At 39.5% G+C, this 25522-nt stretch overlaps 1 protein-coding gene across 3 annotated transcripts in view; it reads left to right on the forward strand.

Moving 5' to 3' along the window:
• TTPA (alpha tocopherol transfer protein) overlaps nucleotides 1–19636 on the forward strand; it is a 40435-nt gene extending 20799 nt beyond the window's left edge. Inside the window, exons 2-5 of one of the 3 annotated variants that reach the window (XM_066378978.1) lie at nucleotides 7573–7726; nucleotides 11144–11337; nucleotides 13624–13734; nucleotides 16489–19636. In XM_066378978.1, the coding sequence (XP_066235075.1) occupies nucleotides 7573–7726; nucleotides 11144–11337; nucleotides 13624–13734; nucleotides 16489–16662 (633 nt within the window). In that variant the 3' untranslated portion in view covers nucleotides 16663–19636. The remainder of the gene's footprint in view (nucleotides 1–7572; nucleotides 7727–11143; nucleotides 11338–13623; nucleotides 13735–16488) is intronic. The other 2 variants (XM_066378979.1, XM_066378980.1) reach the window with 2 other exon arrangements.
• Nucleotides 19637–25522: the final 5886 nt, after the last annotated feature.

Below are 25522 nucleotides of genomic sequence, written 5' to 3' on the forward strand. Positions count from 1 at the left end.
CTGCCTTCAGTTTAGTTTCCTCGTACTCAAGTCTTCTGTTTGGGTGCCACTTGCCACGGACCAGCGTGGCTCCTAAAAATGGTGCAGAATTAAGGAAACAGACTTATTAAGAAAAAAGGATGGGACCGGGAGAACTCTTTAAATGCTGATGGCAAGATCCGAGTGCCCCATAGCCCCACTTTGATTTATTATATAGTGTTGGGCAGATAAAATGTATTATGCTCACTTTGTTAAAAATGTCGCTGCCCACGTGAGGCCATCGCCCAGGTGATATTGATGTGAGTTGGGGATCGTTGTAGCCTGGGGCTTGGTTTTGGGATTAAGCCTTTTCCACCCTTTTTGATGTGGGGCGGTACAATCCAATCATGCCTTAGAGAAGTGACTTTGTATTAGAGATTTCCCTATTTTGTATATTGGATTAGACTAGGTTGTGAAGCTAATATATAAAATGGGGGCGGGACGAGAGTTTGCTCTCTTGGTTCCTGAGATCATCATTAAAGGAGAGAGCAGAAAGGAGAGCAGAAAGAGGCCATGTGGCCAGGAGAAGAGTGCTGAGTGAGATGCCAGTTTGTGTAGAGTTTGTATCTGGGATAAGGAAGGAGATGGGGAACTGAGGAGAATAAGGCTGGCCAGCTAGAAACCTTTGATTCTAGGAAACTCGGATAAGTCAGTGGCTTTGTGAGCACTGAATGTGAGTGGGTTTTGGAGCCCAGTGTATGTTTTTACTTGCCCGCCGGGTGCAAGCTAGGATTAAAGACGATGGCCCACCAGTTTGTGGCTCCGTTGTTTCTTTACCGACTGTCCGAATCCAATGCGAACCTGCATGGGCCAGGTGGCTGCTGTGATTCTGGCCCTGGCCTTGGATACTGGCTTTACATATAGCCATATGCAAATCAAGGAAGTCTTTGATACAAAGTTACACATCTAAAGCTAAAAGAGGAACTCTCCCAAGGCATAAACAGGAATCCCCTTACCATGCATAAGTGAAATCAGCCAACATCTGAACAGAGAGTAAGAGGAAGGGCATATAAATTGCTTCCTGCAACTTAAGAAGGCAAGTGAAGTGCATGTAAATACTCAGCATCATAGCCAATATGGAGATGGTGGGGGGAGAACTTAGCCTTTTGCTAAAACTGGAATCTACAAAGGCTTTTTGCCATTTATAGTCCACAACACATAAATAGGGATTCCTAGAGAGGGTCTCAACCAATTAATATCACCCAATAATTTTTGAAAGTCATTTAAGTTTTTTAAGGAGTCAGTTCGTAAAGTGACCGTTTGAGGAATAATTCTTTGATTTTCAATTATATACCCTAAATCAGTGGTAGTCAACCTGGTCCATACTGCCCTCTAGTGGGCATTCCAGCTTTCATGGTGGGCGGTAGTGGAGCAACCAAAGTATAATATATATAAAAAGATAGATTTAACTATAGTAAGTTGTTTTATAAAGATTTATTCTGCCAAACTTAGCAAAAATCTGACATAAAGTACTTGGTAAGTAGTTATTATTATATGCTTTAAGTTGCTGTAACTCTGCTTTATAAATTTTATAAAGTAAAGTTACTTCCCTACTTTATAAATCACCATTACTGTGGAACCAGTGGGCGGTTAGAAAATTTTACTACTAACAGAGATACAAAAGTGGGTGGTAGGTATAAAAAGGTTGACTACCCCTTCCTTAAATATCATACTTAGAGGGACAAAATGTTTGAATTTTATCTTCAGCTATGATTAAACCATACTGATTCAAGGTTTCAGCAGCATCTTTAAGGACAACTAAAAGTTCAGCATTATTTTCACAAGCTATCAATATGTCATCCATATAACAGATTATCAAAGATTGAGGATATTTCTGATGAATTTTTTCTAAAGATTGATTTACATAATTTTGACACAATGTCAGGCTATTTAACATTCTTTGTGAAAGGAATATATATATATATATTATTTATTCATTATAGAGAGGAGAGGGAGAGACAGAGAGAGAGAGAGAGAGAGAGAGAGAGAGGAGAAAGGGGGAGGAGCTGGAAGCATCAACTCCTATATGTGCCTTGACCAGGCAAGCCCAGGGTTTCGAACCGGCGACCTCAGCATTTCCAGGTCAACGCTTTATCCACTGCGCCACCACAGGTCAGGCATGAAAGGAATAAAAACAGTAAGAATAGTTAGTTCCGCTTATTGTTATAGTCTAGCTAACATTGGTAGAAACAGAGTCAAGGATGTTTTTGAAGTCTTAGTCCTAATTAAAACATTTTTTGCCTCTTGGGTAAGTTTTTTTAGTTGCCCCCAAGTAGGCAGTTCAACTTTTTGTGTTGTAGTTGCCTTCGTCTTTATTTCTCTAATAACCTTTGGCTCTAGGTTTGGTCTCTTTATTTCTTCTTCTGACAGCTCAAAGATGTCAAATCTCCTTTCTATTTCTGACTCATGCTGAGGCTTCAATCTTCTGGAAGGTATCTACTGGTCTCTGGTATCTGTGGAGATAAGAGCAAATCCTTGCCCCTATATTTTGCCTGCATTGCTGTTGTAATTAGTTCTAAAAAGTTCATCGTGTGTAATATTAACAAAAGGGTTAGCGTTAGCATTCCAGTTAGCTTGAATACGAGCCTGATTCTCCTACTAAGTCATAAAATGTAACTATTTTACTTTTGAAAGAACAGTCTGAGCTAACATCTCTAAATTTTTTGAGATAAAGTGTTCAGAGTCTATGAAGGAGGATAGCAGTCCCTGCATATAAGGAGAGTTAGTTCTACACTGGTAGCAAGCTGCTTTTAACTCTTTAAGAGTTTTGACAGGGATTTGGTCGTATTGAGTATAAAAGTCTCCTTAGGGGAATTGTGGATTAGGTCCAAATGGAGTGAATGTGACAGAAAAAGCTTCTAATGCTGGACTTAGGAATTTTAAATCCCCCTCTTGTCTAGCCTGCATTATTCCTTTCATAAGAGGTGTAAGAATAGGTCCCTTAGCTTGTTTTTCAGGTATAACAATAGGTACTGAATCTATAAATGGATTAGTAGAGGGGGCAGAGGCTAATTATCTTGGTCAGTTTTTCTTTTGTTTTTGTTTTTTTGTTTTTTTGGGTTTTTTTGTGACAGAGATAGAGAGAGGGATAGATAGGGACAGACTGACTGGAAGTGAGAGAGATGAGAAGCATCAATTCTTTGTTTCCCATTTATTGCTTTTTCATATGTGCCATGACTGGGGGGGCTACAGCAGACTGAGTGACCCTCTGCTCAAGCCAGCAACCTTGGGCTCAAGCTGGTGAGCCTTGCTCAAACCAGATGAGCCCGCGTTCAAGCTGGTGACCTCGGGGTCTTGAACCTGGGTCTTCTGCATCTCAGTCCAACGCTCTATCCACTGCGCCACTGCCTGGTCAGACTTGGTCAGTTTCAAAAGAGTTAATATTATATCAAACCTCCTTGTCAGAAAGTTTAGACTGTAATTTTAAAAGTCGCTCCTTTTGGCCCTGGCCGGTTGGCTCAGTGGTAGAGCGTCAGCCTGGTGTGCAGGAGTCCTGGGTTCGATTCCCGGCCAGGGCACATAGGAGAAGCGCCCATCTGCTTCTCCACCCCTCCCCCTCTCCTTCCTCTCTGTCTCTCTCTTCCCCTCCCGCAGTCGAGGCTCCATTGGAGCAAAAAGATGGCCCAGGCGCTGGGGATGGCTCCTTGGCCTCTGCCCCAGGCGCTAGAGTGGCTCTGGTCATGACAGAGCGACGCCCGGAGGGGCAGAGCATCACCCCCTGGTGGGCGTGCCGGGTGGATCCCGGTTGGGCACATGCAGGAGTCTGTCTGACTGCTTCCCCGTTTCCAGCTTCAGAAAAGTGCAAAAAAAAAAAAAAAAAAAAAAAGAATAAAAAGTTGCTCCTTTCATTGTTTAGAAGATAAATGTTTATCTTCATCAGAGACCAAATGATCCTCATTATCTTCCCATTGTAAAAAAAGTAGAGGTTTGTTAGGGACTTTGCCCCAAGCCTTGCAGCTTAGTGACCACTGCATAAGTAGGCCAGGAAGAAAACTAATGTTGCTTAGCAATAACAGATGCATTAGCTTCTATATCTAAAAGTCTTTTGTATTGTTAAGTCTATTATAGGTCATCACAGAAGCTAAATTCCTACTTTCCTCGGGGCCCCTTTTGCAGGATGTGGCCTGACAAGCAGCCAACTGCCTGAAGCAGCTTGAGACAAATTCTTGAAATGACTTATCAGGGCCCTGCTTAATTTTGCTTAATTCCTTTGTTTCACAGATCTGAGCATATCTTTGCACACAAACAAGACAATTTTCAGCACAGAAACATAAGTATAACATGTAACTTTGATTAATCCTAATACTTGAATTACTATTTGACTTCTAACTTTGAATACACCTTAAAATGCATTAACCAAATTAGCAAGTCTTAAGGATCCATATTCTATTCAATTTAAATTTAAATGAGCGCTCCTTACAAGTTCTAATTTTAAAACAAAAACTGTAGGGATGAAACTAATTTTTCAACATTAGAGCCGGCATTTCCAATTTTTGCATGCAAGAACTTAATTCAGGCCTTAAGAAAATATCACATTTTAGAAAACATCAAACAAAAACTGAATCAGACAAACCGGAGAGAAACCCAAGATTTCGGAGCGCAATCAGACTAGAAGGATGCCTTTCTGATTTTAGTCAGGGCATTTTCTGACAGAGACTAAGGATGGATGAGACTAATCAAAATCTCCTGAGAAGAAAATAAAACTTGGTGGTCACTAGGAGATTTTGTTATCAAATCCATCAGGAGTCCCCCGTCTAAATTTCCAGGCAAAGAATAAGAAAGAAACAAAATGATAGCTCAGAGGATCACAGCCAAAACACCAAAGAAAATTAGTAAGCACTCTCCGTTTTCCAGATTTTTTCTTTATTACAAAGGCTGGAGAATGCTAAGGACTTTGTGATTCCTCTATATGTCCTAATTCTAATTGAGTTTGTACCAGTTGATGTAAAGCTTCAAGCTTCTCTCCTTTTAGCAGCTACTGCTCAACCTATATTGGTATTTTACTTAACCATAATCAATATCAGACATTACCTGATGAGCTGGAGGCCATGGGGATTCAGAATCAGACTGTAAAGGTTGCAAAGCCAAAGAAATGAAATTACAAAGAGACCAAACAGAAAGAGGAATAGTAACTCTTTGTTGATGAGCATGCCATTTCCATGTTTTTAAAGTTAAAGCAGCTTTTCCTTGTGGCTGAAACCAATAACAATGCTTCTTAACATTTTTTAAAAAGTAACTTAAAATTCATATCCTTAACAGTATACCAGACCCTATTAATAATACTTGCAGTAGTTTCATGTACTGGGTCTTCTCTGATGGGGAATTGGAGTGGGAATTCCCCATTGCTCTGCCTCCCGAAGGTTTCGCTTACTTACAGAGCGGTCTTATACCTCCTTCTGTCTGATAATCCCGAGACTGCAACCTTTTTCCTTTTCGAGCCTCATGTTGGGTGCCAGATGTTACGGGACTCGCAAGGAATAAGACGCATCAGATGAAAGTAAATGGGCAGAGGGCTGAAACTCTTAGGCGGAATAAGCCCCGAGAAACTGCGCCACTGCATATTTATTGAGTTCCAAAAGCCACAGCTCAGCAGATAAAACTAGAAAGCTACAAAAGCCTTTTTTCCCATCTGTATCATCCCCAACCCTGCATGTCTACTGTTTCCTTCATGAACAAGGACACAAGAGGAGTCAGAGTCTCAGAGCTTATCAATCCTAAAGGACATCTGGTTCTTGGAGGCATTCTTCCAAGAATCCTGCGTACTTGCATTCAAGTAACCCAGGCCAGTCTCCTGTTATGGCTGATATACTCCAAGATCTCTTGTCTCCAAGTAACCCCTGCTCTGAAGTTAACTGCCGTTTATATTTGTGCAGGGTCTTTTCCTACTGTCCACAATACACTGATGTTTGTATTATTTGTAAATAAAGAGTAACCATTATTATGTGGTTCTTTTGAAAAAAGAGAAAACAGGATTCCTTCAAACTATATTTTGTCATGACCTGATACCAGGCATACCATTCCTATAGTCTCTTTGAATGCATACCACTATTAACAACATGGGTTTTTATTGTTTTTCTATAGTAGAAAGTATAGCAGTGGTATAGAGATGTTCCTTTATATCTTTGATTTAGCTCTTTTTGTAGGAAAGAAAGTGAAAACCAAAAAACTCTAGTTATCTTTAGTGTAAGCCTACACTAAATACTTGGATGAGCCAATTAACCCACATGACTTTCCCTATTATGACAGTATACTCACCACTCAATATGCCCACGTATACTTCCTAGAAGGCAGATACTGAGAAAACAAGACTCAGCAGAGTTAAATAGTTACTCAAGATCACATACGTAATAAGTGGTGGCATCAAGGCAACCTGGAAACTGAACTTTCCACTGCATAGATTGGCCTATATGATTTAGTTGTCACCAATACATCACTTCTTGTGAGATCAAGGATTTATTCTGGTTATTGCTTTAACTCAAGTGCCTAACAGTGTGTGGAAATCGTAGCTACTGTAAACATATTTGTAGAGTTAATTCGTTTGATTGATTTCTGTTTCTTACTTCAAAAGGACTAAAAAGGTGGATGTTTCAGTTACCTATTGCCGAGTAGCAAATGTTTACTGCTGCTCCACGTTGTTGCATCAGAAGAGACCTTGGCTGAGGTCAGACTATCTGAGTAGGATCGCCTCTCATCCTCCAGGGCTTCTCAGCATAGACTTTTCATTCCTCAATCTCACATGGTGTCTGGATCCTGAAGAGCAAAACCAGAAGGTTCTAGGCTTCTTAAAATTTAGCACTATGTCACTCCTGCCAAAATCTATTCGTCAAAGCAAGGCCTAAGCCCAGCCTAGATTCAGGGGGGAAGAATCAAATAGATTGCACCTTTGGCCTGACCAGGCAGTGGTGCAGTGCATAGAGCGTTGGACTGGGATGCAGAGGACCCAGGTTCGAGACCCCGAGGTTGCCAGCTTGAGCGCGGGCTCATCTGGTTTGAGCAGAAGCCCACCAGCTTGAATCCAAGGTCACTGGCTCCAGCAAGGGGCTGCTCGATCTGCCCAAGGCCCAAGGTCAAAGCACATATGAGAAAGCAATCATTGAACAACTAAGGTGTCACAACCCGCAATGAAAAACTAGTGATTGATGCTTCTCATCTCTCTCCATTCTTGTCTGTCTGTCCTTGTCTATTTCTCTCTCTGACTCACTCTCTGTCTCTGTAAAAAATAAAAATTAAAAAAAAATTTTAAAAAAAAGATTGCACCTTTGATGGCATGTGTGCAGTGGGGGAGGAGGCTGTTGTCAGCCGTCACTGGGGACTGTCCACTATAGGAGACAAATAAGAATTACTCCACTTTGGAGTTTTGATGAATTCCTATCACTTGAGATCCTTAATGAAGGAAACATTTAGTTTTTGCGCTAAAAGAATACCGTATCCCAGATTAAAATCCTGACGTGGTGGATGGCAATGGCCATACTTTCCTACCAAGGCTTTCCGACCCCTTTTACGAAATGCTTACTGTGTACAATATCTGCAGACAATTTTTATTTTGTTCTTCAGTTACTAAAAAACTATTATAAGTGGAGAGCAGAATGTCCAGAAATCAGTGCAGATCTGCACCCGAGCAGTGTCCTTGGGCTCCTGAAGGCAGGCTACCTTGGCGTCCTGAGAGCCAGAGACCCCACCGGCAGCAAGGTTCTCATTTACAGGATCGGTAAGTCAGACACAGTCCTGCTGTTTGATTTGTCGTGGCCGCCACCCGGAAGCCGTCAGTGAGTTCACATTTAAGCACTGAGGTTTTTAGGCTTTAACTTCGGTTTACTTTACATTTTAATATCCCCCAAGTATGATAAAACTGGCAGTTGTGAGAAAATTAACAAAAATCAGTGAAAATCCTACTTCCATTTTTCCACAGAGTCTACTGTATAAAATAAGAGAAGAAGAAAATAGAAAAGAAAAATAAGGGAGAAAGGCAAAAAAGGTCAAGGGAAGGTGTTAATTAATGTCGGATCATGAGCACCTGCAGCAGGTGTCTGCATCCTTCTCCCTTAAATGCCATTTTTAATCCCAAGCAGGTCTAAGGAAGGGGCAGAAGTTACAGGTCGTTCGTCAATTGGCAAGAATACTAAGAGAAGGTAATGACGCAAAAGGAAAGCAGTGGAAAGCAGCAGGAGCATGTGGAGTAGTGTCTTCAGCACTTCCTGGGTTCCCGCTATCACCGTCCAGCCCGGGGAACAAGCACCTTGCTCCGCAGCCCGGACGCTATCCCACTGGTCATTTATTCACTCACTCTAAAATATTTAACACCTACCATGTGCCCTGGTTCAGTGCTTGGTATACATCAGTGAACAGAACTGACAAAATCCATACTCTCCTGGAGCTAATACACGTTATTATAGTTCAGAACTCTGGGTTAGTCATGAAGTCATTGTCTATAAACCAGGCATCTGTTTATAGACAATAATAGACATTTCTGTCGTATTGTTCCAGCAGTGTGATGGGATGTTGACTGAAGTTCTAGAATTCCTTGGTGCAGGGTTGCTAGATTTAGCATATTACCTGTGTTTTATGTAGCAAATATACCTGTATTTTATGAAAATATAGCGTGTCCATTTACATTTGAATTTCAGATGAACAATAAATAATTTTTAGTATGCAAGAGGCACACTTATACTAAAAAAAAAATGTATCCTGTTCATTTGATATTTAGCTTTAACTAAGCACCTTATATTTTATCCGGCAGCCCCGCATAGGGAGTTCAGAAACATAAAACTGAAATCTACCAGTGATTCTTTCCGCCAGTGTCCTGGCCCTGCACTCCCTGGGTGGGAGTTCTTCTAGTTTGTTCATATCCTAACTGGGGCCAATTAAGTAGTAAAAATGACACCTTAATAATGAAAAAGCAAATATGCTGCTTTGATCATAAATATCTTAACAGTGAATCAAGTCTTTTCTTGTTTAGCGAGGGCTTCTTGTAGTATATATATTCATTGTAAGTGGACTGTTTAACTCCATGAGGTTTGAAAATCAAGAAAAACATGCAGATTTAATGATGGTCAGAGCAGAATAGGAAGCCAATCTCCTGTGTGTTATGTAGAATAACATGTTATTCGAGGCTGAAAAGAAGAAACTCAGAAGAGTTCTATGAATACAATAAAAAGGATAAAATAAAGATTTATGCATTTTCTAAACTTAATTGAATTAATGAGAGGCACTGAAGAGGGAACTCTGTGGCAGAGCTTTCTGATAGAACATTCGTTCAACCACCTCCTAGGCACCACGTCCATGCCGTAACAGCAGTGAGATAATGCACAGAGCCCATCCACACTTCCACAGGGCGCCCCAAGACTAAGTTTTTGCCCTTATGAGCATACAAGTCAGAGAATACACAGTTGACCCTCTAACAACCTGAGTTTGAACTCCACGGGGCCACTTATACATGGATTCTTTTTTCTATAAATATGTACACTAAGATAAATGTGTTTTCCTTATGGTTTTCTGAAAAGCATTTTCCTTCCTCTAGCTTACTTTGTAAGAAAATTATATATAATACATATAACACACAAAATATGTGTTAATTGACTGTTTATGTTATTGGGAAGGCTTCTGGTCAATAGAAGGCTATTAAGGTTTTTTTCTTTTCTTCTTTTCCAAGTGAGAGGAAGGCAGATAGAAAAAAACACTCCCACTTGCACCCCTACAGGGATCCACCTGGCAACTCCTGTCTGGGGCTGATGCTCTGCCCATCTGTGGCCATGCTTGCAACTGAGCTATTTTTAGTGCCTGAGGCAGAGGATACAGTGCCTCCTTAGCATCTGAAGCAAATGTGCTTGAACCAATTCAGCCATGGCTGTGGGATGGGGAGAAAGAGAAAGAGGGGGAGGAGGGATAGAGAAGCAGATGGTCACTTCTTTTGTGTGCCCTGACTGGGAATCAAACCTGGAACATCCACACATCAGGCTGACACTCTACCACTGAGCTAACTGGTCAGGGCAATAGTAAGCTATTAGTATAGAGTTAAGTTTTGAGGAAGTCAAAAGGTATACTCGGATTTTTGAAACTTTTTAAATCTATACATATTAACTCTTGGTTTTTTTGGTGTGTGTGCGCTGTTTGAAAGAATTCTTCATTTGCTATTTCAAACCATTATTCATCATTGGCTGTGTCTTCTGTCATTTGTCCCATCAGCTAAGATTTGCATGAATCATTATTTTATTTCTAAGATCTCAACTGATTCTTTTTAAAATAATAACCTGTTTTTATAGTAATGAAACAGTATCATTTTTCCCCCCACAAAACTATTTTGCTTTCTTTAATGTTTCTTGCTTTATTAACTCTTTCCTTGGGTTTCAGTCCCTTTGTCTATTGGGTTTATTTTCTCTCTTCTTTGTGTATCTGTGTTTCCAAACAGATTACAGTTCTCAGTGAATGAATATGTATTCATTATAAGCATACATATATTCATATATAAGCATTAAGATTACCTGCTTGCTTGCCCATTACTGTCCTTTCTGCATGCCCTGGCCTGCCCCAGCAATGGTGGGGGCGGGGAGAGGAGAAAAATGTTGGTAACTCCTTGTACAGGTATTCTCTGTTTTTCCTGGGTGTGGGCAGCTACGTGAGTGCTTGTCTGACTCTACTTTCCGAAGCCCGCACTTACTGTTCTAGCCTGTTAGGACATGACTCTGCGATGTGCTGCTTGTCATGAATGGCGTTAAGGACATGAGCTAGCCTGTCTACTCCTCAGGCATCTGGTTACTATAGGGCCTTAGTTCTCTTTATAATCCAGGACATGCTTCTCCCGTTTTCTACACTGCTGAGCTTGGAGTACATGCAAGGCGTTCCCATCTTTAGCTGCAGCCGGCTCCTGCATTCTTTGGGCCGTAGTTTCATCTGGCAATCAAATCCAGCCTGCATTTGTTCTTTATTTGCCCCAAGGTGTTAAAGATCTGTTCTTTGTTAGAGAGAAGCAGGCACTTGTTTTGTGGCCACTGATTTGATCTATTATTTAATTAATGATCTTTGTACATGATTTTATTTTTATTGCCCCATTAGGCCTAAAAAGAATGTTTCCCTTTGCTTTCTGAATTTTTTAAACCATGCTGAGATATGATTTTTTTTTATTTTTTAGCACACTGGGACCCCAAAGTTTTTACAGCTTATGATGTGTTCCGTTTAAGTCTAATCACATCCGAGCTTCTTGTACAGGATGTAGAAACCCAGCGGAATGGAATCAAGGCTGTCTTTGATCTGGAAGGCTGGCATTTCTCTCATGCTTTTCAAATTACTCCATCTGTAGCCAAGAAGATTGCTGCGGTTCTTACAGTAAGTGTATAGTTTAACTCTTTGGGATAATATTTCCAAACAATAGAGTTTAATTTAGTTATATGTTATACAAAGAGAAGGGATAGCACATTTATTAGAAAATCAAATAAATTTTTAGAACTAATACATAGAATTCAATAATACTAAGAGAAATTTACATTTACTAATTCATAAAAGAATATTGCAACAGCCTGACCAGGTAGTGGCGCAGTGGATAGAGAATCAGATTGGGACACGGAAGACCCAGGTTCGAAACCCTGAGGTCACCGGCATGAGTACAGGCTCACCAGCTTCAGTGCAGGGTCGCTGACTTGAGCATGGGATTTATAGACATGACCCCAACTTGCTGGCTTGAGCCCAGAGGTCATTGGCTTAAGGCCCAAGGTCACTAGCTTGAGCAAGGGGATACTCGCTTTGCTGTAGCCCCCTGGTCAAGACACATATGAAAAAGCAATCAATGAACAACTAAGGTGCTTCAATGAAGAATTGATGCTTCTCATCTCTTTCCCTTCCTGTCTGTCTGTCCCTCTCTGACTCTCCCTCTCTGTCAAAAAAAAAAAAAAAAAAAGAGAATGTTGCAACAAATTGTGAAAATATGTTTAAGATTAGTAATCACAGAGTTTATACATTAAAATAATAATGTGGTAGCTTTATCTGTCATTAAAATTCTGTTCATAAATGAAAGAAACTTGAATCAAAAATAATATTTATAGCAATGGTACATACAACAAAATACCACATAGGTTTTGGTAGGTATAAATTGATGCAGTTATGTTAGAAATCAAAAGTTTTTTAAATGGCCATGATTTTTTGATCCAGTAATCTTACTTTGGGGAATATAGCCAAGGAATTATTTTAAATATGGTAAAGACCTTGTATATAATAATAGTAGCTTATTGTGTGCCAGGTACTTGGCTAAGTGTTTTAAATGAATTACTATTTAATGGCCATACCAGCTTATGTCATATGACTATTATTTTTTCTACTTTACAATTAATTATTTCAGAGAGATGATAGCAATGCCCAAGAATGTACATTTTTTCAGCAGTGAAGCAAAGATTCCAGTTCAGATAATCTGAATTAAAAGCTGTGCTTGCAACTATCACTGCCTCCTATACATAAAGATAGATGCTAGAGCATCAATTCTTATAGAATAAAATAGAAACAGCTTATTTGTACAGAAATAAAAAAAATGGTTATTTAAATTACGGCACATTCATCTGATGAATTATTGCAACATATTAAAATTCTTGTTTAAAAATTGTATTATATCAAAAAGACAAAACAAGATTTTATATATATATAATTTTTTATTTTGTGACAGAGACAGAGAGAGGGACAGATAGGGACAGACAGACAGTAAGGGAGAGAGATGAGAAGCAGCAATTCTTCGTTGCAGCACCTTAGTTGTTCATTGACTGCTTTCTCATATGTGCCTTGACCAAGAGGCTACAGCAGACCGAGTGACCCGTTGGTCAAGCCAGTGACCTTGGGCTCAAGCTGGTGAGCCTTGCTCAAACCAGATAAGCCTGTGCTCAAGCTGACGACCTCGGGGTTTTAAACCTGGGTCCTCCACGTCCCAGTTCGACACTCTATCCACTGAACCACTGCCTGGTCATGCACCTATATTAATTACTTTTATGTTAAAAACTTATACCAATGTCAAAAGTTTTAAAGTGTGTGTTTATTGTACCATTCTTTCGACTTCTATTCTTTTTCATTTAAGAACTGCTTTATTAAGCATTCCCACCATTGAACCAATACTTAGAGTATTTATCTTTCAAGCAAACTACTTTTATAAATTAAAATTTCTTTTTAACTTTAAAAAATCAAATTATTTTAAGCATTTCTTAAAATACTTTGCCTAAGCTACAAAGTAAATACTTTGAGGGATCTTATCTTAACCTAGTGACAGTGAACTATAAAGCAGGCTATGCTGTGTGGATGGAACAAACAATTCTGAAAGTGAAACACACATTAGGTACTGCTGTAAGTTTAGCAGTTTTCAAAGAAAGGACTTGTCAATAGAAATATATATGTGTATTTTTAAAGATTTTATTTATTGATTTTAAGGGGGGAGGACAAGAATTATCAACTCATAGCTGCTTCACTTTAGTTGTTCATTGCTTGCTGTATGTACCTTGACTGGGCAAACCCAGGGTTTTGAACTGGTGACCCAGCATTCTAGTTTGATGCTCTATATATGTACTGCACCACCACAGAGCCGGCAGAAATACATTTATTTAGGCTTTGTTATTAATAAGATTTTCTCTTTATTTTGAAAAGGATTCCTTTCCATTAAAAGTTCGTGGTATCCATTTGATAAATGAGCCAATAATTTTTCATGCTGTCTTTTCCATGATTAAACCATTCCTGACTGAAAAAATTAAGGAACGGGTAAGTGAAACATACTCAAATCAGTATTCTTCTCTGCCAGATTTTCCAACCCTTTTTCATTTAAGAACTGCTTTATTAAGCACCCCCACCATCGAACCAATATTTAGAGTATTTTTCTAACAAGCCAACTACTTTTATAAATTAAAATTTCTTTTTAATTTTGAAAAATCAAGTTAGTGAGTCCATGGGGGAAAGTGGGCCTCCTACACATTGTTGGTGGGAGTGCAATATGGTATCTTCCCCATAGAGGGCAATGTGGTAACAGTTACCAAAATTACAACCTCTGTGCTTCTGGGAAATTTTTCCTAACCACACACGTGCAAAATTGCTATACAAGAGGGTTCATTGCGGCAAAATATTGGAAAACACCAATGTTCACCATCAGAAGACTGGTTAAATGAACTGTGAGATATTGGCACAATGGAATACAACAAGATTTGAAAGATGTATTATAAAGTAAAATAAGCAAAACACAGAAGAGTATTTGTGGTATGCTACCTTTTGTATAAAAAAGGGAGAAATCAAAATCTGTAGTTATATTTGCATTGAAAGTACATTGAAAGGATTAACAAGAAAGCAACCTAAGTAGCTATATATATAAAATAGAGGTGTGGATAGGGTGGATAAGGATAGGGTTGGGAGCTAGACATCTCACTATATATTTTTTATCTTGTTTTGGTTTCTGGCCATGTGAATGTATTATCTATGCAAATAAAAATATTTATAATATGCATTTGTAACTGAAAACCACAGTACCTCAGTATGTGACTTCATATGATATTAGTTAAAGAAAGAGATTTAATTTTCCCCCCTACCTTGTTGAGCCATCTCTTGGGTGAATGTTTAATATCTCTTAGCACATTTATTAATTTGTAAAAGAGAATTTCTAAAGCATTTATTTAGACGACCATTGGTAACATCTAATGCCTGAAAGAAAAAGTTTTTAAAGGATTGACCATTTAAATCTCAAACATTATTTAAATAAAAAGTGAATATGTGAGTTATAATAGCATAGTTGGAATTTTAGAAAATATAGCCTTTCATATTAAAATGTAACATTTGGCATCTGGTTAGAAAATTGTGACCATACTGCTTCTTCTTCTTCTTTTTTTTTTTTAACATTTTTTAAAATTTATTTATTTATTTATTTTTTACAGAGACAGAGAGTGAGTCAGAGAGAGGGATAGACAGGAACAGACAGGAACGAAGAGAGATGAGAAGCATCAATCATTAGTTTTTCATTGCGCGTTGCAACACCTTAGTTGTTCATTGATTGCTTTCTCATATGTGCCTTGACCATGGGCCCTCAGCAGACCGGTGGGTTCAAGCTGGTGGGCTTTTCCTCAAACCAGATGAGCCCGCACTCAAGCTGGCGACCTCGGGGTCTCGAACCTGGGTCCTCTGCATCCCAGTCCGACGCTCTATCATTGCACCACCGCCTGGTCAGACCATACTGCTTCTTTTGAGGTTATCCAGTAGGTATTTCTTCAAGGAGAATCATGTCTCTGAAGATGGCTCCTTTTCATTCTAGTGTTCTTTATAAAAGTTAATTCTTTTATTTTTTTTATCTCTTCAGTGTAACTTGATAAAAGCTGGCTACTCTCTGTTTCACTCTGAAAGACCTAAGAATAAGTATTTCTATTTTGGGTTGTATTTTGACGAAGAAAAGTGAAAGTAATAATAAACTGAACCGAACAACTAGAATATGAGCAAAAAGCAAAAAAAAAAAAAAAACCCCAAAAAACTTAAGAAGTTAGGTAAAGCATTTCAGTGAAAGTTAACGGACATGAAATAGACTTGCCAAATGGCAGGGGCAGGCAGAAGCCCCATTTGGACACTTTCCTCTCTTTTCAGGTTTTGACAATACCCTACGGATGCTCTTATTTCCCCCGCCTGAGGAGAGAGTAAACTCTATTAGCTGATATTTTAAACATTCAGAAAAGATCAAGGATTGAGGGCTGTGAGGTTCCTGAGTGCATAAAGCTTGTTTCATTCATGTTTCGATCCTCATATCCTAGCACACAATAAGTACTAATTGAATGAATTTTGCAGGTATAGATGAACATTTTGCCCTAGCAGATGGAGAAAGGTTTTTTGTTTTATTTTGTTTTGTTTTGACAAAATATGCTTTTGATTCAAGATTCCGAATCTTTAACTGCAAGGCATTATATGAATGGTTTTTATATTGATAGTTTAAAATATTTAAAATTTTAAATTATTAATATCAGAATTGTCTCTTAATTTTGTACTAGCCAAGAGTATCTATCAAGCATACCACATAAATTATTCCCCACATACTTAATTTTGTGTTTAGATGTATGCTTTTACTGTATATGAAATAATAACAGGTAGGATATTTTAACCATCTACAGAATAGTCCCAGGATATTTGATATTTTGCTAAGAATCACTTGTACTGTATATGAGGGACTGGAATGTATAAAATACTTTTATTTATAGTTTTAAAAATCTACTTGTGAAAGAGGAAAAGAACCCTTTTCAGGAACTTGTATCATTATAAGAACGCAAATATAAGAAGGCAGTAGAATGACCAGATTCATAAGCCACACAATCTAAAGAAGTAAAATTCTTAGATCTATAAGCTGAGGAATAAAGGATGCAGTATCTATACATGCTCTCCTATCTTGGAAGTTATTGGAGTACCTTATTTTATGGTGTTGATTTGCCATTGGAAATTCATCTAATGTATCAAGAGGTAGAAGGCAAACCTTCTAAAACATTTTGGCTTTTTCAGATTCATATGCATGGGACCAATTACAAACAAAGATTACTTCAGCATTTTCCAAACATCCTTCCTCTGGAATATGGTGGTGAAGAATTCTCCATGAAGGACATTTGTCAAGAGTGGACAGATTTTGTAATGAAGTCTGAAAATTATCTCAGCAGTATTTCACAGACCGTTCAATGAGAAGAAGTTATTTAATGTGAATGCCTTCCTACTTAAAAACACATGAGTGAGATCCTACCTGGTTACATGAATGAAAGAAAAAAATCTTTTTAACTAATCTATGCTTGTCTGATTGATATTTTGTAAAAATTTTCTGATAGGAGCAACATGGCTAGTTAGGAAACTACTTTTTAAATGCATTTTTATTACATTTGAAGTAGTTAAATGTTAGTATACTTAGAAGAGATTTCCTATTTTTTACACCTGAAAGTTATTTCTAAAGTGGGTGTGTCTTTGTATGTTTCTAAAAAGTTTCATTTTAAAGAAGTTATCAGAGTACATCGGTTTAGAAACAAATGTATATAGATAATCTAATGAAAATAATTATTAGCACAAATCAATTGAAAATAAAAATCTATTCACATTCATTTCTGGTGGGTTTCAGATAGATTATAATTCAGATTAAAATCTGAATACAGGTTTACTATACTTACTTTTCTGTGGGCCAGCAAGATAGTTCATCTCAGGAAAGTTCTATTTTGGCATATTTGCACAATCAAAACTCTTGGTTGAAGAGTCTATATGTCATACTTGATTGTATGTAGCATTTCTCGGCCTCTATGAAATTATTGCTGTTGATAAAATTGATAACCAAAAATAATTTTGAAAATATTTCAGGAAGAGTTAAGGGCTTCTTATTACTGTGTCTGCATTTTTAAATTAATCAATAATGTAATTTTGACTTTTCTTTTTGGTTATTCTTATGATTATACAGATATTTAGATATAATATTTAGTCTTTGTATACATGGACTGTTTGTAATGGAACAATAATACAACTACAAAAGAAAAAGGATATGTTTACATTTTTAAAATTACTATCAAATAGAGCTGGAAACTTTCAGATTATGCATGAAATAATTTGTTTTATTATATATAAAATTTTTAATCTAAATTCTACAATTCATATTTACTTAAAAATCAGTAGTTAAAATGTGCTATTTGTAACTGAAGCTTATAACAAAGACTATTTCACTTATTGAGAATGAAATAAAAGTATGGCTTTCAAGTGATGACAGTTTGTATAGTGTTCTATAATTTTAAGTTTTATTTTTAGACTCAAAAATTAAAGAACACGGTGTGCAAAATTTGTTAGACACTTGTTCAGCTTAGTTGGGTTTCAACATAAATCATGCAATAGTATCTTTGTGAAAGAGTATGTGAAGGGTGTTTTTCTTTATAAGAAATTATCCTAATCAGGTGAACTGATACTCATGCTTCTCTGTTCATATATCTATGACAAAATTGAGAGCAATTGTGAATGTTCTTTAGAGAACGTTTTGTTTTGATTTAGCATTGGAAAGCTAATTTTACATTATAATTCTTATTTTAAAAAATTAGATGGTGCTTGTTTTCTAAAAAATGTTAGTCATCTTTACAAAATCATACAATTTTAAATTGTATAATTAAAAATAACAGGGCCCTGGCTGGTTGGCTCAGCAGTAAAGCATCAGCTGGCTTGTGGAAGTCCCGGGTTTGATTCCCGGCCAGGGCACACAGGAGAAGTGCCCATCTGCTTCTCCACCCTTCCGCCTCCCCTTTCTCTCTATCTCTCTCTTCCCCTCCTGCAACCAAAGCTCCATTAGAGCCAAGTTGGCCCAGGCACTGAGGATCGATCCATGGCTTCCGCCTAAGGCTCTAGAATGGCTCTGGTTGCAATAGAGCAACGGCCCAGATGAGCAGAGCATCGCCCCCTAGTGGGCATGCCAGGTGGATCCCAGTGGGGGGAGTGCAGGAGTCTGTCTCTCTGCCTCCTCACTTCTCACTTCAGAAAAATACAAAAACAACAACAACCAAAAAAAACCCAAAACCAGAATAAAGCTATTTAAAAAGAGTAAACAGTAACAATAAAAATCTCTGGTTTATCTAGCTTTTATTTCTAGAAGGAAGTTTACATCATAAAGTTTCTTTTCACTTACATTTGGGTACTTAAAACTCCATGCCTTGGCTGGGTAGCTCAGTTGGTTAGAGCACCAACCTGACATGCCAAGGTTGCAGGTTTGATCCCTGTCAGGGCATATGCAAGCATCAACCTATGAATGCACAACTAAGTGGAACAACAAATCAATGTTTCTCTCTCACTCTCCTCTCTCTCTCACCCCTCTTCCTCTCTCTTTCTAAAATTTAATTTAAAAATTTAAAAAAAGACTTAAAAAAAAAAACACCTCCACATGGCTCTATGAAGGGATGATTACATTAATAATGGGTAACATTTTAAAATGTCTTTTAAATGTAATTCATTGGTGATGTTATTAATAGTAAATGTAAACAAACCAATCAATAGAAGAACATGATAGGACTTTGAAGTTTTTTTTGTTTTTGTTTTTTTTTTAATATTTTTCTGAGGTTGGAAACGGGTAGGCAGTCAGACAGACTCCCGCATGCGCCCCACTGGGATCCACTCGGCATGCCCACTAGGGGGCGATGCTCTGCCCATCTGGGGCATCGCTCTGTTGCGACCAGAGCCATTCTAGCTCCTGAGGCAGAGGCCACAGAGCCATCCTCAGTGCCCAGGCCAGCTTTGCTCCAATGGAGCCTTGGCTGCGTGAGGGGGAGAGAGAGACAGAGAGGAAGGAGAGGGGAGGGGTGGAGAAGCAGATGGGCACTTCTCCTGTGTGCCCTGGCCGGGAATCGAACCCGGGACTCCAACCCGGGACTCCTGTATGCCAGGCCAACGCTCTACCATTGAGCCAACCGGCCAGGGCCAACTTTGAAGTTTTTGTAAAATGCAGCAATTCATTGAAGAACAATGTGAAATGAGCAGGCTGTTTTATAAGGTGGCAAGAGAAACAGTTATCGAATTGTCTATGTTACTTATTGTAATTGCACCAGAAGTGCCTTTTAAAGATTATCTCCAGCATGGGCTTATTGTGTTACTGAATCTCATAACAATTTATGTTTTAATATTCTTCAAAAGAAAATAAAAATCTTTCACAAACTATAGCTGTCTTTTTTAAAAAATTTTATTTTTAGGCATTCTTTTTTCAAAAACTACTTTTCCTTACAGAGAAGTGCAAGAAAAACTTACTGCATCTAGTTGTTCATTACACAAATGCCAGTTTTTTTCTTTAGAAGTTTTCATTGTTGGATGGTTTCCTCATCTGTTTGGCTCAACACCACCTTCCCCTAATGTCTTTTGCTGTGCTCTTAAAGGGCCAAAACTAATTTTATAAAACTAAGCTATGCTTATTATTAAGTTAAAGCTTCTAAGCAAAAAAAAGCCAGCATGTGCAACCTAATCAGATAATTTGATTTTAAAACAATTTGCTGTTAGCCCAGATTATGATTTTATTTGTTAAACTATATGTTTTTCTTACCTTGAAAGTACCGAAGTCCTAGGGCAAATATAATTGTTGGGCAAATGAGTTTGTAAAATTTGTATTTTTTGAGTTTGCTCACTTTTATTGTTAAAAATGGTGCTAAGCAGTGCCAGGTATGTGATCTGTGAAACTGCAAATTACCTGCCTGCTTGGGAAGGGCCATTCTCTTGCTAATGTTTGCTGGAGGAGAGGCAGAGAGAGAGAAGCCATGTTTGCAGAGTTTGTGCAGAAAGTTTGAAGAAGGAGATGGGGAATAGAGGTGAGGGGCTTTTGCGAGCTCCACTGAGACTGGTGGGGCCTTTGATTCTAGGAGAAACCAGAGAAGATTCTCCTGGTTGTGGAGTCGGAGAATGTGTCAGTGGCTTTGAGAGCCCTGAGTGAAACGGAAGTGGTTTTTCCCTGTGTGTCTGCTCACCGGCCAGTGCAAGAATTGAATAAAGGGATGGCCCACCATGTATAGGCTCCACTGTTTCTGTACCGTCTGTCCGAATTCAGTGGGAACCTGCATGTGAATGGCCGCGACGGCCGCAACTACTGGCCTTACAATACTGCTCACAAAAATTAGGGGATATTTCAAAATGAATATGAAGCAATAAAATATTCCTTAATTTTTGTGAGTATCAATATATTATCTTTGTCATTCATGTAAATTAAGCTCCCTAAAAACACTTAAAACAGGTCAACCCTACAAAAGAAATCCCAAACTCAGAAACTAGTAAGATGGTGTCTGAAACACTCCCTACTTACCTTCTATGTTGAATTTTGCCATATTTAGATGCTCTGGAGGAACTGTGGGTTACAGGAGAGAACTAGAAGCGATGGTGATACAGTGAGGGCTGGCGGCACTACATCCCCACTAACTCTCTGGTTGGCAAGGATGCAGACCATCCTCCTCAAGCCCCGCACCGATCACTGGATGAACTGCTCTTCTCCAAATCAAATCATATTTGTCTGGCTTTTAAATAGCTACTGTTGATAACACTGTACATTAAGGACTACAGTGATTAGAAAAATTAACCAGATGTTAATTTGAAGAGAAAACATATTTTTAAATTTTTTTTTTTAAACAGAGACAGAGAGGGAGTCAGAGAGAGGGATAGATAGGGACAGACAGACAGGAATGGAGAGACAGACAGGAATGAGACAGTTAGGTTTTTTTTGTTGTACTTTGCGACACCTTAGTTGTTCATTGATTGCTTTCTCATATGTGCCTTGACCGCAGGCCTTCAGCAGACCGAGTAACCCCTTGCTTGAGCCAGTGACCTTGGGTCCAAGCTGGTGAGCTTTTGCTCAAACCAGATGAGACTGCTCTCAAGCTGGTGACCTCGGGGTCTCGAACCTGGGTCCTTCTGCATCCCAGTCCGACGCTCTATCCACTGCGCCACCGCCTGGTCAGGCCAGAAAACATTTTAATGTTAAAAAATAGGCTGTACGAAAGAATAAAAAGCAATTGAGCAAAGGAGGGATTGCAGTCTGGGGCACAGACTGAGGCAGCAACCCAATGTGTAGTCCAGGGAGAACGTGGAAAGGCTGGGCTTCCAAGGCTCGGGCTGCACCGCTGTCCTTTCTGTAAAGGAGAGGTTCTGGCTCAGTGAACAGGGGTTGGCTTACCCCCATCTATAAAAGGAGGATGCTGGTTGGTAAAACAAGTTGGTGCTTTTCAAAGTAAGAAACATGCATGGTCTGGTTGTTGTGGTGAGGGGGAGATAAAGTTTGGGCACAGCAGGGAAGTGCAAAGGTGGGCGAGGCATGCTGGTTGGAATGCAAGACAGACTTCTTCATGGCTTTCCTGGCTCCATGTTAGTTCCCTGGACAAAGATGACTCCACTGTGGCAATCGCTGTTCACAATATCCAGAATAGCGAGATAATATGCAGTATAGCATAGAAGCAGGCGTCCCCAAACTATGGCTCGCAGGCCGCATGTGGCCTCCTGAGGCCATTTATCCGGCCCCCCGCCGCACTCCCGGAAGGGGCACCTCTTTCATTGGTGGTCAGTGAGAGGAGCACTGTATGTGGTGGCCCTCCAACGGTCTGAGGGACAGTGAACTGGCCCCCTGTGTAAAAAGTTTGGGAACCTGTGGGCCGTAAGGGGTGTTAGAATGGTTCTAATAAAGTGCTTTGGACTGGTAAGAAAAGACGAGATTGTTTCCACCTGGGGAAAAAGAGGATGTGCTCTTAGAGGAGCTATAATTTGAAGCAGAGCCTTTAAGGAGAACTGACTTCCCTAGAAAGCAATGAGAACTGGGGGAAGGAAGGATAGTCCAAGAAAAGAAATAGCACGAGCAAAGACTTAGAGGTGAGAAAGAAGAGGTTGTATCTGAGAAGTAGTAGAGAGTCCTATATCTTTGGAGGGGAGTGATGGGCTCAGGAGAGCAAGCCTCTTGCCAAAAAAGATTCCATGCGAAACAAAATGCCGGAGGCCCTGAACACCAGCTGAAGAGCACTCAGATGCACGGATTACCTGTTCTGTGCCAACACTATATTAAATTCACACATGTAGTTATTCAGTCTTTACCAAAACAAAAAGAGGTGACATTATGCCTAGTTTTACAGAAGAGAACTGAACTCAGGAGGTGTCCATTCCTTGCTCAGATTCACAGAGCTAGTCAATGCCAGGGTCTGACTGATCACACACTCCGCAACACCACCATGCTCCTCAGAGACCGCATTCCAAGGCCCTGGGGTTGAGGGCTGTCAGATTCTATCAGTCTTTCCTGGAAATATCTCATCCTGACCCATTTCTAAGGCTAATAATCTCTCATCCAATCTGCTGCCATAGCCTCCTTGATGGACTGGCAGTTTCTCATTGTTCCTGCCTGCACGTACCTTTCCACTGCAAAGGATCTCTGCAGGATTTCATCCCAGAACTTCAAGAGAACAGCCCTGCGTGCAAGGTACATTGCTAATTGTCATGAGAGGCCTTTCACAATACAGGCCCAACCTGTTTGTCCATCCTCACATTGCAAGACTCCTAACCCCACCTGCACTCCAGGTGCACCAACTTTTCACCACTTTGAAAAATATAATTCCTTCCCCACAAAACACTTCAGAATCAGCAGCAAGGAGGGGTGAGGGGGAGGCAGCGTGAGGTGTGAGAGTTTTGTACTCTGAACCTTTGCTGTGACAGTTTTCGCTGCTGCAGGCTCTTTGCTGCTTTCTTTGTTCGTCTGCAAAGTCTGGTAGCTAGTCCTTTCTGTGAAACCTCTCTGATCCTCCCAGTGAGAATTCTTTGCTCCCATTTGTGTGGTCCTCTGTGTGAACCTCAGCATCTACGGCATTGCAAAGACAGCTGTTTACCTACTGGTTTGGTCTCTCTTCTCGAAAGTACTTTTAAATGCAGACACTCCTTTTCATCTTTGCATAATCAGTATCCAACCAGCATCAAGCACAGGCGCCATGCTCACAGAATACAGACCTGGGTGAGGGACACTTCCGGTAGCAGTGCTGGGCAGCAGCCGCGGCCTGCACTGCATGAAATACTGTTACTGGGAAGTTGGGCTGACCTCAGCTGCTCCCTTACAAGCCTTCAGAGTTGCTCTCCCTTTATTTTTTCTTCCTGTCATCCTAAATACTAGTTGCCTTACACTAATAAGGTACTACGTACTGGCTTTATGCTTTTCTCAAATTTTAATCCGTTTCTCTGTTTCAGGGATCTTAACTAATTGAATTTTATTTTTTGCTTGACTTTAGATTTCGCTTATATTTTGCCCTTCTTATTGTTTCCTCTTCCCTGTCCCCTCACTGTACCCGCATTCAGGAACTCTCAAAACCTTTGAATGTTTTTTTTCTGAACTGATTACTCAATCTTAAAATCCTTCTTAAAATTGATGCTTTAAAATTTTTTTATATTTATTTTTAAAATTAGGCCCTGGCTGGTTGTCTCAGTGGTAGAGGGTTGGCCCAATGTGTGGATGTCCCAGGTTTGATTCCCATTCAGGGCACACAGGAGAAGCACCCATCTGCTTCTCCACTCCTCCCACTCTTGCTTCTCTTTCCCTTTCTCTCTTTCCCTCCCCTTCTGCAGCCCTGGCTCAACTGGAGCAAGTTGGCCCAGGCGCTGAGGGTGGCTCCATGGCCTCTGCCTCAGGTACTAAGAAATGGCTTTGGTTGCAATAAAGCAAGGGCCCCAGATGGGCAGAGCATCGTCCCCTAGTGGATTTACGAGGTGGATCCCATCAGGGTGCATGCGGAAGTCTGTCTCTGTCTTTCCTGCTCTCACTAAATAAAAAAAGAATTATTTTAAAATTTTATTTTCCAATTGCAGTGACATACACTATTATATTAGTTTCAGGTGTCCAACAGTGATGAGATATTATATAACTTACAAAGTGATCACTGTGATAAGTGTAGTATGCATCTGTCACCATGTTATTATAGTGTTATAAAATTGTTGCTTTTGTTTACCCTTTCCTTTCAGCTTGACCATCCTAAATTTGTCTTCTCATCCTTAAAACCTCCACAGCTTAGTTTAGCTCTTTCCGACACACAGTGTTAGAGAATTCTTGTACTTTATATCAGTTAAAGAGTTATCCAAATACAATCTGGAGTATTTTAAGAAAATCCATGTTTATTTCTTTGGCAATGTCCCAGGAATTTTTGTATGTTTCAGGTTCTGTATATAGTGTATATCTTTTACTATGACAACTCATAACTATTTTAGTATTTTCCCACAGAAAATGAAACCTTAATGCCTGACCAGGTAGTAGTGCAGTGGATAGCACATCAACCTGGGACACTGATGACCCAGGTCCAAAACCCTGAGGTTGCCAGCTTGAGCATGGGCTCATCTGGCTTGAGTGCAGGGTCGCTGGCTTGAGTGTGGGATCATAGAAATGATACCATGGTCGGTAGTTTGAGCGCAAAGGTTGCTGGTTTGAAGCCCAAGGTCTCTGGCTTGAACCCAAGGTCACCGGCTTGACAAAGGGTCACTGGCTTGGCTAGAGCCCCTAGTCAAGGCACATTTGAGAAAGCAATTAATGAACAACTAATGTTGATGATTCTCATCTTTCTCTCTTCCTGTTTCTTTCTGTCTCTCTTTCTGAAAAAAAAAAAGAAAGAAAGAAAAGAAAATGGAATCTTACTAATATTAAATAACTAACTCCACCATGAGGGCATTGAAGTTTTGCATATGGAAAAGTGCTAATCAGGATATACCCCTTATAGCCATACCCTTTCTCAGCTTCTATATGGTTGAAAGGATAACTATATGGTGAAGAATTATCCATTCTTCTCAGTTGCCTCAAATGGCAACTCTGTACTCTGTATTTCATTTTTGCAAGCAGAGCCTATTGATAGCTCCTAGCACACTGGAGAGACTCCTGTTACCTAATTATCTTGTCAAGTCTTTACCAACAGATATGTAGACAAAATAATTTCTTAAACTCTTTTTTTTTTTTTTTTTTTTTTTAGCACACACGCATGAGCAAGGGAGAGAGAGAGACAGACAGGGACAGACAGGAAGGGAGAGAGATGAAAACCATCCACTTGTAGTTATGGCACTT

This window comes from Saccopteryx leptura, chromosome 3, assembly GCF_036850995.1.
Source record: "Saccopteryx leptura isolate mSacLep1 chromosome 3, mSacLep1_pri_phased_curated, whole genome shotgun sequence".
In the NCBI taxonomy this organism is placed as follows: Eukaryota; Metazoa; Chordata; class Mammalia; order Chiroptera; family Emballonuridae; genus Saccopteryx; species Saccopteryx leptura.